The following is a 13741-nucleotide window of genomic DNA, read 5'->3' on the forward strand; positions in this document are numbered from 1 at the left end:
TATATATATATATATATATATATATATATATATATATATATATATATATATATATATATATATATATGCGACAGATATTATGGCAAGAGAGAGAATATAAAACAGTAGTAAGCCGTGCCCCCTCCGGGAGGAATATAAAAACTCTCCACCCATCCTCACATCGATTCATCATTTTTCCAGTTCAAAAGTTTTTTTACACCAGCGTGTATGCTCCAATTATGACAAATTAGTGAATTTTAAAAAGCAATATATTTATCAAGTTTTAAATTGCATTCTACCGAAATTCATGTTCTGCTACCATTGAGTTGCTTGCACTTCCTTTGAACTAAAGAAAATCACATGCCTTGTTTAAATTCTTAAAAATAATAAAAAAATTATGTGCAGGTTGGTTGGGTCATGACAAATATGCTAATTTTTGTGGATAATATGCGATTCATATGATTTGAAGTTATTAGACCAAAACCACTGTTTCCTTCAAACTTCAAATTCGTTATTTGCACAAGCCTAGCTAAAACCATGTTATGCTCGACTGTGCAGGTCAGACAGTGTGTAGAATACATTCACAACGATGATCAATATACTCTTTTTCACATCAGCCAATCCACACAATGTAATGTCGTCAAAGGTGCAAGGACAGAGCAGGACAGCTTGGAATGAATAACAAAAGGAATGTCACCGGCAAAGTCTGAGAAGCACATTAACCCATGTGTTGCAATAAGTCAACAATGACAACATGGCACATTGGATGCAGCATGAGACCAAGTGTGCATGGTGTTGTATATATGAAAGAGTCTTTTTAAAATACAAAGCAGCATTTAGCCTCTTCATCACATCTGATTGATAGAGGTTATATTAAACAAGAAAAGTATGTCTGGCACAGGCGGCCATGCCATAGAAATTTAAATCATCCCTTAAGCCACAAAAACTGCTAAGGAGATCCCAATGGGTGCTGCTTTACCACCATTCTTCCTATCTGTACATGGACATGGCACACCCATATTTTCCAAATGCTTCAACACAAGTTAGTAATTCAACTGCGTAGCAAATGTCAACATAGTTCAAGCTGTATACGTAAGAAAGTGGCACTTATCATAATTCCTTGCTTAGTGTTGCAAGGACAACGTCTTCTTTTTTTTGCATCATGCCATGTGATGCACCCGTTTCAATGAAACTTGTGATTTCCCAAACCACCCTGCACAACTGGCATTGCGAGACCTTAAGAATGAAACTTGAATGTGTGAAATGCTCATTTTGCAATGTTCGTACTCTACAAGCATGTTGTGGAAATGTGCAACCACCAAGCGCAACACTTGAAATAACAGACATTTGTAATTCCCATTTCGCAGTATTCTTTTGTGACTCAGTGTAAACATATAAATGTACAAACTCACACACATTCACACAATGCTTTGCTCAGCCCGAGACAGTGCAAAAAACTGCAGAGCGGCACTGTAGACAGACGAAGGCTGCTGCATTGTACACGACCCTCAATTAGTATTATTGTTTTTGAAGTTGGGTAGTCGGGATGAAGTGGATTGCGAAGTAATCTCATCACAAGAGTGCTCCAAGGGCCAAAGCCCAGCAGCTGTACACAACGCTCACTTCATTTGTGCATCCTAAAACCGAGAACTCGTGAGCAATCCTTATCTCTTCGACCAAGAGCTCAGCAGCTGTGGATTTTGCATCACATACATTTTGGTTGAAAAACAGGCAAGCGTCGAAATTGGCAGTGTCACAAAGTGTTCACTTTAACACGTCCAATGGGCAGTATGTGGCATCCAAAAATTGCACTAGTGGCTACAAGCAACACCAATCGCAGAATAGATTTCGCATAGACTCAGGCCCTTCAGTTTTACGTCAGCTGGCTTCATCCTAAAGGCCCTGAAACTTGGTAAAGTAGTGACTATCTCCTCTTTCATTTTACGCTCCCACCTCGACCATGCTGGAGAGTTAATGCACACAGGGTCAAGTACTGGCACTTAACAGTGTTGGTAATCCACGTGTGCATTGTAATTTTTCATCTCTAAGTTTACGCTGCACCTAGCTACTTGCAATCTTGCTGAAGTATCTTAATTTATGGCACAAAATTGCTCTAATATAGGTACACTCAAACCTCCGTATAATGGGCATGGATATAACAAATTATTGGTAATAACAAAGTAAATTAAAAAGTGTTGCAGTAGATAGCGACCTTTATAACGAATTTTTGGATATAAGGAACTTGTTTTTGTGTAAAACCCATCTTTGTTATAATGAGGTTTGAGTGTATATTAAGCGTACTATTCTGTTGTTTTGATAGCTATTCCACAATAAGAGTGTCCACACTTGCGTAACGACACAGTATATAGAAAACCCTCTGAAATGTTCGGATAATTCTCATCAATCTTGCCAGGTGAACTCACAAGGTGTACCATTTTGATGCACAAAGGCGGCATGAGAAGGTTCAGAAGTACCACAACGTGCTTTTCACTCATGCTTGTACCAAGCATGCGCACACATGGTGGATTCTGGCACTACTAAGTCTTTACCGGCCAACAGCGCTGGGAAATTACGTGTTTATCTCCAAAACTTGTGACCATAGAGTTTCCTAAAATTAACTAGAGGAGACTCTGGCTCTGCGATCGTTCAGCAACCATGGGAATGATGGGTAGTACAGAGATTAGCCTAGTCTTTGTACTTACTGGCGGCGAATCGTACTTGTGGCTTCGTTTTATTGCTGTGTTTCGGCTTTGTTTTGAAAGAAAGAACGAACCCTTTCAAACTTTTGCTGATTTTTGTTTCGTGAGAAAACAGCTCCAAGCCACATGAACACACACGGAGCCAGAAGTACAACAATGAGAAAAATCCATCTACTACCCGTCGTTTCCATGCTCACTGAAGCGCCGTGCGTTGCAGCTCCCATAGCCACTAGTGCCAAAGTTCCCTCAAGTGTATATTTAGGAAACTCTATGCTTGTGACATTGTCTGGTGATGATCATGCCATGCATCTTGATGAGGCCTGCAACATGTGCTGAGGTACATAGTATACCTTTTTCTCGTGAATCCTCGGCCTGACAGCCAGCAGTAAAGAGGCAACAAGTCCAAATAGCTGTAAAAAGCAAGCACACAACCAAAATATGTGCAATTTAAAATCCTGTCGTGAAATTTCGTGCCTGAGCCATGCTTTATTTTTATTAAATAAAGGGGAGGGCTGAATCCACAAAGTTTGGCAAACAAAATCTCACTCCTATTCACGTGCAGCCCTATTTATTTAGTCTGTGTTAATAATGTTGGGCACAAGAAGTGTAACCACTAGTTTAAGCAATTTGGTGTACAAAGAGCAGACAGTGTCTTGTTGATACAAAGTAAAGGTTCTGCAGAAGCTGTGTTTTCACCTGTTTAAAATGTTATAGCATGCAGCCAATTGTGCAAACCCCATTGAGTTAACGTACCATACCACCCTGAGATACTCATGAATTAAGCCGCGTCAAAAATAGTAGCCTGAATTTCTTCATTCCGATTCAATGCATTCATATTAGAGCATGCGAACAGCAAAATTTAGGGTGTGAAGCGAATTTGAATATTAAAGTTTGAGTGCGAATTCAGTAGAGTATATTTACAATATTTCTCGATTATGTTTAGGATACTTTCAAGCGAAATTACAAAAAGGATGCACAGGATCTCTAAGAAAAATTCATGAGACAGGAACATAAAAGCTCTTTTTTTTGGCTCTATTCGTGAAGCACTGGAGGAGTGATGCTAAGTGGTTTTCCCTCATTGTTCTATCAAGAATGAGGCTAAGCAGAGGCTGAATTTTCTTCACTTTCACCAGCTCCAAAGATGCTAATGTATAAGAACATACGAAATTTCGGACTCTGAAACTCTTTGGCATGCACTTTCTGCCCAAATTGCAGGTCCGGAAAAGTATTAAAGCCTCCACCTCTGCTGCATCTAACATCGAGATGGTTCGAACCAACGGTTTTCCGAGTCGATCTGCTTGCAGCCAGAAGCAGCTTTGCCACAGTGTAATGCGGTGAAGCACATTGAAAAGCACCAGAAATGGGCAAAGGCAGTATGGCTTAATTGCTGACAAACGATTGTCAGCTCAGTGGCCCAGTGCACTGCACCGCGGTGTCATTCATACTGCCTTTTTGTGTGAGATGTGAGACTGCCGAATGCGCCCTGACAACGACAGGGCACTTGCTATACGCTTGGATTTGAAATTGTATACTCCATTTACTGTACTATATGCCCAATACCTCAGCTTAGTTGGCACTGTGCTGCACACAACTACAAACAATCGAGTTCACGTGACAGCAAAAGTTGCGTATTAGCGAAGATTTGGCTGTGTGTATGTGCACATGCATAGGGGAAAGCCGTCTGCTCTGCAGCCACATGCTTTCAAACGCTCTATGCATGAGACATAATGCTGGTATCAACAATAAGTATGCGTGTCTACTTATCGTCCAATTTTCCTCCACGCAGTATACATCAATCATGAATCACCAACTGGCCCAATTGTTCACTTTGATTAGCCCATTTGCAATGGGCGTGTGGTTCAGCAAGGTTCGTGGCAAGTATCATGAGAGCCAGTGCTTACACCAGAATGCTTGACAAGTGTATTTGAAGGCATCTATTTCATACACGGCTGTGGCGATAGACCACTTGAGCAAAATAAAAAAGCAGGTATTCGACTTCTCAAAAAGCCCAATTTTTCGTATGATTTCGCGGTTTGAATAGGGAGTGCAAAATGTCAATCGGACGTTGACAAACTTATCTTTCAGAAGTCCGAATAGTGAAATTCGGGTGCGAATCGAATTGTAAATATTTGAAAGTTGGAATATTCGCACACCCCTGTAGTTAGATACAACTTAAAGGAAGATGCCAATCGAAAAAAAAAGTTTTTGTTAATCTGTAGCCTACGGTAATGAAACTTTTGCTGCATATATAGGCTTTTATGTCGATTTACAATACTTTATTAGTTCTATAGTAAGTTGCACAGTTTTTGTTTCGTGCCATGAAAATGTGTAAGTTTGTATATGCTACTAAATTTTTATGGTTCGGAGCCATTAATGACTCATATTGCTCTACATTAACTGTAGAGTACAAATAACTGTCATGAAAGTGCATATAAACCATTGCTAAGGACAAAAAAACCAGTAATATGAGCATTCTTAGAATCCTCAGCCCATACCAATTGATTACTTTAGGTTCATACCAATTATATAAGGTATATCAAGTTTTAAGGAAGATATTTGCACCCTTCACAGGTAAAAGAATATGCGGGGAAAATTTCACCTGGTCGGCTATCATACGTACCAAAAACATGATGTCTAAACTCAAGAAGTTGCCCAAGAACTATCTTGAGAAAAATGTATTTTAAAGGTATAAGTGAAAGCTCATCTATACCGTAAAGATTTGTTTCGTAAATTGATCTCTTCCATCATGAGAACTTAGCTAGCAATCATGGTTATTTTTCACATGTGGCTTAAGGGAGCTCCCCAGACAAAATGTAATGGCAAGTAGCCAGGCGACAATTTGCCTGGGGCTCTAGAGGATCATTTATTTTTGGTTTTTAGTAGCTACTCTGTGCTCTTGAAAAGCAATGTTAACCTACTTTGTGTTTAATCACAATATTCAGCTTTTTTTGTCATGAAAGTAGGGAAGCAAATCAACATGATTTGATTTGCATCTTCCCTCAATGGGACACTACAGAGAAACAGTGACTGCACTCTAGATATTTCACTGTCATATTAAGTTCATTATTAGCAGAGAAAATCAAGGCTCAAGTTTCATTTTTAAATTTCAACCAAAATCTTCACGTGTGATGTCGAAAATTTCAAAATGTATTTTCTGCAACATAGGCCCTATAAAATTTTCTGAAACTTCATATGCTTGGTCTATGGCACCACAAATGACAATATACTTCATTTTTGTGGATTAAAGGCTACGTAGGACCCCAGTAGACACCTTGAAGATGTATGATGTTACAATGTTTGGTTCAGGAATTTGAAAGTGGCGTCTCCACCCGCATTTTCTTTTTGTGCATTTGTTCGTTTGCCAATCGTCGAGTCGTGATAAAAGTGGTAATTTCGGGATTGTGAAATCATACTTTACTGGACACAAAAAATCGTTTCACTCCCTTTAAAAAGAGTGGACCATCTGAATGACCAAAGCCCGGCAGCCTCCACGACCAAAAAAAATAAAAAAAGTTCTGCTCATGCACACACCGACCGTCTCGCCTATTGCATCAATCTGGAGTGCGTGCCCATTGATGCCGGTTAGTGGGCGCCCAACTTTTTTGAGGGGGATATGCCACGAATTTCTGAATGATCTATCGGAACTATACGACTACAGCTGATGCAACACATGCCAACAGGATGGTGTCATGAGTAGCTTCGTTTCAGCGTCCAAAAAAGCAGCATTCATGGTGATGAAAAGTGACGAGTGATGGAGCGCACAGTACCACACGATGCATCGGAGAAGGTGGGAGAGGGAGAAAAGGTGCTTAAAAGCATGGCACAACTTTACCAAGTTCTGCGGGCTTTACTTAAAGGGGTACCAACAAAAATTTTGTGGCCGAGATAGCCTGCGGGATCGATGCTGTGAACATGTGTATAACATCTGCAAAATATCAACAGCAAATATAGCTCAGAAGGTATTTTAAATTAATTTTTGAAGTTTGCGTGACCAACCGACTCCTCCGCACTATTGACACCCTCTTAGGCGACCTTTGCGTACCGCCTACTTCCCTGCAGCAGACAACGCTGCAGCAAGTTACGACAACGTCATAGCTGCCATTTTTCATTGGTCGCGTTTGCTCCAGCAGACTATTACTTCGCAGCTGCTTGCGAGTCTGTGGCCATGGCACACTATTTGAAAGTTTCGTGTTTGATGGCATTGCTGTCACATTTCCAGTTTGAAAAACTCCTTGATGCGAATCACACAGACGAGCATCACAGTTCTGTGTGCTGACATGGTCGAGTGTTGCACCCACTAGGAGGTGATAGTTGTACCCAATGGCTCCTCGTTTTTGAAACCGAGACGGACACTGGTCGGTAATAACAAGCCTGTATTAATTACTTGTCATGCACTGCAGAAAGCGATGGGTTGTGTTATGACTAACAGGCCCCCAAAAAAACACATAGCAGCAAAAAAAAAAAAAAAAAAAAATGCGAGGCCCAAATTTTTGTGTCAGTATCTCTTTAATCCTATTCAAGAAATCATAATAGCCTAACAACCCTTTTTGTGCTCCACTGTTTCTTTTGTGCGGAGACACAACAAAGCAACCGTGTCGTGAAGAACACGCGCTTTGAGATGCACCTGTTGCGAACTCATCACACTACGTATTCCCCTGCTGTGCATCCAATCCCACAACAACCATTTTGTTGATTTAGTCCATCCGCTACATGGCCTTCTCAATACCTCACTTTACTACAAATTAGGAATCAAAACCGGCTTTGCCCGTCAGCGCATGTCCGAGTCCTTCCATTCCCCGAATGCGCTTTTTGCATTCTAGTGGTTTCAAATGGAGTTAGAAATCCCCAAGCGGTTTTTCTTCTGAAGCAATGCTTGCTCAATGCTAAATTGAAGCACGCTTGCAGCCACTTTTATTAATATGCAGCCAGCATGCTCCTCGGCCGGTACAATGCAGACAGTACTGGTGCATTTTGTCACATACTTCCTTCTTGTGAGCTTGAGCTAGCTACTTGGTAGGCTGCATTCCTAGCAAGCATCTGCATCACAACAAACTCGTTTCCTGCCAAAGTTACAGGCCAGCATAACTCTTGCTGTCATAAGCTAGAGAAAAGATGGGAACACAAGCCATAAAAAATTGCAATATGTGCTCACAGCAAGACGCATCGCACATCTGAGACGAGACACATGACGTACAAAAGTGAAAATGACCATGAAAGGCTTGGTGTACAAAAGAAGAAAGTGGCAGCAATGTTTTAATGTTAACTTTGAAAAACTCCCCCTTGACACATTACTGCAGCCTCTATTGTTACGTGCTGGTCCTCCGAAGTGAAAGCTTAGCAAAGCGAGAGAAAAGCCATGCGGAACCTTCCACTGGCATAAAGAACAAGTCAAACTTCAACCTGAAGTTCTGTTCTTGTGGCCTTGCATCAGAAACATGCTATGAGAACTTGCCAGCAAAAACAAACCACTGAGAAATGTTCCATCCGAGCAAACAAAAAAAAAGCAAATCTTGGCAAAAGCTTTCATGCACACCAAGAGATTTTTCTCTTGTTTGACTATGAGTGTTTTGCCCAGCCCCGGAAAATGCCGACTGTTAGCTGTGATACCCCGACACCTAGTGTTCAGTGAATGAAAACAAAATTCAGCACACAAACCACACAAGATCCATCCACCCAATGTATCGTGAAGTGACTGCCTTTGTGGCTACAAATGCATAGGCTTCAGAAATTTCTGTGCCTAAGTAATAATAAGAAGTGTTCACAGATCAAAAAGATTGTTTCCAAGCTCACTACCTACGCACTGAGAACACACTACATGCCAAGCTCCCACATCAGACTTGACACTGCTCCACAGAACGTGGCATCAGCTTTGAAGCTGCATCTGCTTAAGTGAGCCCCCTATGCACAGATGAGGAACGTCGACAAAAATGACGGTCCAAGTCCAAAGGTTGCAGATGCAAACCTGATTTGCAGGGTTCCCAGTATACAGCTCCTCCTCATGGGACCAACGCGCACTATGCTGTAACATGCCGTGGCAAGCTAAGAGGAAGCGACATCACATCATAAAGTTTTACACACAGCTTATGTTTCAGAGCAGTGCTCAAGCACTTGGCCAACAGTACTGTCAGCATTGTGGTGCTGTCACAGAGGGTGCAAATACATGCTGCTGAGTCACAGTGCCTGTGGTGAGGCTATGGCTATCAATAATTCAGCATCTCACAAGTGATAGTCAAGCTTACAGTATTGAAAACTTGCTTGTCGGTGTACTACTCTGAATCAAACGAAATACAAAGGACTGGGACACAGGATGGGGACACATGGCAGTCCCCATTCTGTGTCATGATCGTTTACAAATGCCGTTTCATTCATAATTAATAGTCAAGCCGAATAGCAAATGTATCTCATGAGAGCATATCACTTCTGGTTAAATAATATAGCTCAGGCAGTATTGTCTAACTCGCTGTTAACAAATCTCTGCACACACAACAGATCACGACTGGACCTCACAATTATGGTCACTCTGAACGAATGCAGGAAATGAGAGTACTGCCCATAAACATAACGCAAGTGTGGACTTCTCGAAAAGGGAGGAGTAAAACGTGAAACCCCTCCTGTACATACCTGAGAGCACCAAGGGCTCACCAAGAAAAGCTTCTTTTGAGCAGCCCAGGGGATCAGATCGGTTGTAGACAATTGCAGGAGAGGAACACTCCTGCAGTGGCCTTTTAGAAGCAAGCTCTTGCAGAACGTCGGAGGACAGCAGTACACATACACTCGTTTACATTTGCGTCATTCTCTGCGAGGCACTGTACACAACAACCGTGCCCACATTCAGGTGGAGCATTTCATCACTTTTCATGACAGAGGAACTGCGGTGGCAGAAAAACAAGACTGCAGCAATGCACACACTCTGCAACAACAGTGGTCAACCCTTGGGAAACATGGCGAGGATGGCTGCGCACACTTTTTGTGGATTGGTCTCCTCGGGGCAGAGGTCCATGGCGGCACGCACCTGTTCCTCAGGGAATATGGACGACAGGTGGTAGTAGAGGCGATAGCGAGGGCTGGCCGTGTCTGCCGGTGGTGGTGGCCGGCCCATCGGCAGGCTTCCCCAACCGGGACCCGTGTGGGGGCTCAGACCCGGAAAAGAAGGAAACGGGGGGCTTGGTGGCAGTGGTGTGGCCGCACCCGCCAGCGGGAATGCGTCCAACCTGCGCAACACGGTTCAAATCAATGCGTTCATGATACTGCATACATCAGTAGGATTAGACAAGACACTGTTCCACATTAACTAGCTTTGTTGTGACACGTTTTGCATGATCTATGCATGATTTTATTCTCAGAGATGATGCATAGTACAAGGAAGTTTTCATGCGGCACAACTTTCTTTCATGGCATGGCCACACAAAAACAAAACACAGTATGAGACGAAATTGGGTCAGCCACAAATGCAAGCAAACTACATCATCGTCACCAGCCTGACTACGCTCAATGCATGGCAAAGGCCTCTTCCATGTTCCGCCAGTCAACTCAGTCCTGTGCTTGCTGCTGCCACTTTTTACCCGCAAACTTCCTAATCTCATCTGCCCACTTGACTTTCTGTCTCTTTCTCACCCGCTTGCCTTCTCTTGGAATCCAGTATGTGATCATTAATGACTAACAGTTATTTTGCTTACGCACTACTTGCCCAGCTCATGTTCATTTCTTCTTGATTATGATATCTTTAACCCTGGTTTGTCCCCTGACCCATCCTGCTCTCTTCTTGTTTCTTAAGATTACACCTATCATTTTCCTTTCTATCACTAGCTGCCACCTTCTCAACTTAAGCTGAACCCTCTTTGTAAGCCTCAAGGTTTCTACTCCGCAGCTAAGTACCAGCAAGATGCAGCTGTTATATACCTTCCTCTCGATTGATAATAATGATCTACCATTCATGATTACAGAATGCTTGTCAAATGTGATCCACCCCATTCTTCTGGTTATTGCACTCTCATGGTTCGCCTCCGCGGTAACTATCTGTCTTAAGTAGAGATATTACTTTACAACTTCCAGCGTCTCTCCACCTATTTCATAGTGCTGTTCTCTACCGAGGTTGCTGTACATTACTTTCGTTTTATGCAGATTTTTTAAGACCTACCTTTCTGCCCTCCTTGTCTAATTCAGTAATCGTGTATTGCAATTTGTCTCATGAGTTACTCAGCAATGCAATGTCATTGGTGAACCATAGGTTACTAAGGTACTCTCCATTAATATACCTAAATCTTCCCATTTTAGGGCTCTGAAAATCTCCTGTAACACGTGGTACATAGCATTGGGAAGATCGTATCCCCTTGTCTTACACCCTTCTTCATTGGTATTCTGTCGCTTTCTTTATGGAGCACTATGGTGGCAGTTGATCCCCTGTAGATTTCTTCCAGGATGTTTATATATGCTTTCTAGATGCCCTGATTTTGCAGTGTCTGCATGAACGACCGCTGATATTTCTAAGTCAAATGCCTTCTCATAATCTATAAAGGCTATGTATAGTGGTTGGCTCTATCCTGAGCACATCTCTATTACCCTAATTACTCGAATCTAACGTGCACCTTTTTTCCGGTTAAGCGGTTTTTTCCCTCCGAAAACTTGCCGGAGGAGTACGAAGAAAAGCTTCACAGTTTTCAGAGGTTTTGTCCTAAACTTGCGGCACAACAACGGCTACCTGCTTGGGCAAATCGGGAATGCCGATCAGGCGCCTCTTTACTTGGACATGCCTGGCACCACAACCGGCGAGAAGAAGGGGGCGAAGCAAGTTTGCATGCTGACATCAGGCCACGGTAAAACAAGAATGACGGCAATGCTCTGTTGCACGTCAGATAGGCACAAGATTCCCCCGAACCTCATATTTAAATGGAAGACGCTCCCGAAAGGAGTCATTTTCCCGAGTAGTGTGATCGTGCGGGCCAACAAGAAAAATGGGTGCGCGTTGCAATCGATGTCTTACTTTGTTTTTTTTCGTCGTGAAAACCGAGTGCACGTTACAATCAAGGGCGCGGTAGAATCAAGTAAATACAGTACCTGATTGATAGTATGAATGTGGTCGGTTGTTGATAGGCCTGTTTGAAATCCTGCTTGATCCTTTGGGTGATTGAATTCCAATATTGTCCTAGATCTGTTAGCAATTACTTTGTAAATAGCTTGTATGCGATGAAGAGTAAGTTGAACGGCCTGTAATTCTTGAAATCCTTGTCATTTCCTTTGCTATGGATTAAGATGATGTTAGCACTCTTCCAAAATTCTGGTACGCTCCCTGTCAGGAGGCACTTCATAAACAAGGTGGCTAGTTTTTCCGACACAATCTGTCCTCCATCTTTCGGCAGATCTGATGTTACCCGATCCTCACCAGCAGCTTTGCCTCTTTGCCTTCCCTCCAAAACCTTTCTAACTTGTTCTGTCATTACTGGTGGGATGTCATCTGGGTTATGGCTAGTTCTTACATTATGGTCGTGGTTGTCCTGGGTACAGTACAAATCCCTGTAAAACTGCTCCACTACTATGGCTATCCTATCCATATTCGTAGTTACTTTGCCTTCCTTGTGCATACATCTGGTATTTAGTGCATTACATGCTGTTTGTGTGCTGTAAATCTGCCTACCAGATTCCCACAGCACATTTACATCTGTGTTCCATAATGCACTACAATCACTAAAATCTCAGTTTCCCAACACCACAATTTTCATATTTGGCGACTCATTTCTTTCGAGTATAAATTGGTCTGACGTTGCCCTCATCACATTTAAACATGACGCTGAAAGCAGCTTCATCGATACGTGTTTAACTTTATTAACTCAGCAATGAGCCATTCCGAACAATCAGCTGATACAATCGAACCTGGTTATATCGAACCCACATATATTGAATTTTCGGGTATATCGAACTCGTACGTTAGCCTCTAAAAATTTTTTTGTAAAAGTATAGAAATTTGCAAGCTGATATCGAACGGTACTTTTACCCACCTTCAGATATATCGAACGCCGCACGAGCTGGAAGATGCACTTCGGCAGCCCCCCCCCCCCCCCCCCGCGATCTCCATGGCAGTGCAGTTCCACGCGCGAGTGGGTGAGTTAAAAGCTTTGACTTGCAGCATTTGGCGACCTCTGCATGGCACCACGCCTCCGTCAAAACCCAAAACAATTTATAACTTGTGAAACCGCTTTTTTTCTTTTCTTTTTTTCTCCCTCATGCTTTCTCTGCTCGGAGAACTCCTGAACGAAGGAGCCGATCTCCTTCTCCTTTCACGTTTTCTTTTTTTTCTTGCTGTTTTGCAAGTTTCTATCAGCTAACCACAGCTCGCGCCTTTTGCTATTGCCCTCGCAGGTCGCCATCGGTGTTCTGTGCCATCGCCTCGCGAGCAAAGCTTTGTTGCTTCCCCTGTCGCGTCGCCTACGTACCACCACATGTGCAGCATTTCTCTTTTGCATGCGTATTGTGCAAAACCGCTGCGGACTCCTTGAATTGTCGACTTCTCGTGCAGCTATGGTCAGCGTCAAGAAGCACAAGACCCTTGACTTTGTGACGAAGTTGAAGGCTATTCAGAGGTTGAGGCGGGCAAGAAATGTTCGACTGTCGGGGATGACTTCGGGATACCACGGAGCACTCCGAGTACCTTGTTGAAAAACAAGGCAGATATCAAGGCACAGGCGGTGAAGCAGCGAACGTCGGGAGCCTGTCATGTGCGCGCTTTTGCCCACGGGAATGTAGAAAAGGCACTCTATGCCAGGGTTCTAGAAGTGCGTGCAAATAACATTCCAGTGGATGGCCCGATGCTGATCGCCAAGGCTAAATGATTTGCCGCTGCACTCGATCAAACAACTTTGTCTACAACAGCGGGTGGCTTCACCAATTTAAGCAGCGCTACAACATTGTTTCCAAAACCAATTCTGGTGAAAGCGAAGCTGTCAGCAGTCAAAGCATCCAGAGGTGGATGATGGAGTGGCCAGAAATCTGCGCGTAGTTTTCTCCCGTGGAGATCTTCAATGCTTGGCAAGACGTTAGGATGGACACACTACCTTACGCAAGGCAGGCTT

At 42.9% G+C, this 13741-nt stretch overlaps 1 protein-coding gene across 3 annotated transcripts in view; it reads right to left on the reverse strand.

Moving 5' to 3' along the window:
• Window positions 1-13741, reverse strand: part of LOC119173590 (uncharacterized) — a 294126-nt gene that overhangs the window by 19203 nt on the left and 261182 nt on the right. For 2 of the 3 annotated variants that reach the window (XM_075896331.1, XM_075896332.1), the window contains exon 9: window positions 5758-9889. In XM_075896331.1, coding sequence (XP_075752446.1) covers window positions 9604-9889 — 286 coding nt within the window. In that variant the 3' untranslated portion in view covers window positions 5758-9603. Of the gene's footprint in view, window positions 1-5757; window positions 9890-13741 lie in introns of those variants that run through there. The other variant, XR_012895547.1, reaches the window with a different exon arrangement.

Source organism: Rhipicephalus microplus, chromosome 5, assembly GCF_043290135.1.
Source record: "Rhipicephalus microplus isolate Deutch F79 chromosome 5, USDA_Rmic, whole genome shotgun sequence".
Lineage (NCBI taxonomy): Eukaryota > Metazoa > Arthropoda > Arachnida > Ixodida > Ixodidae > Rhipicephalus > Rhipicephalus microplus.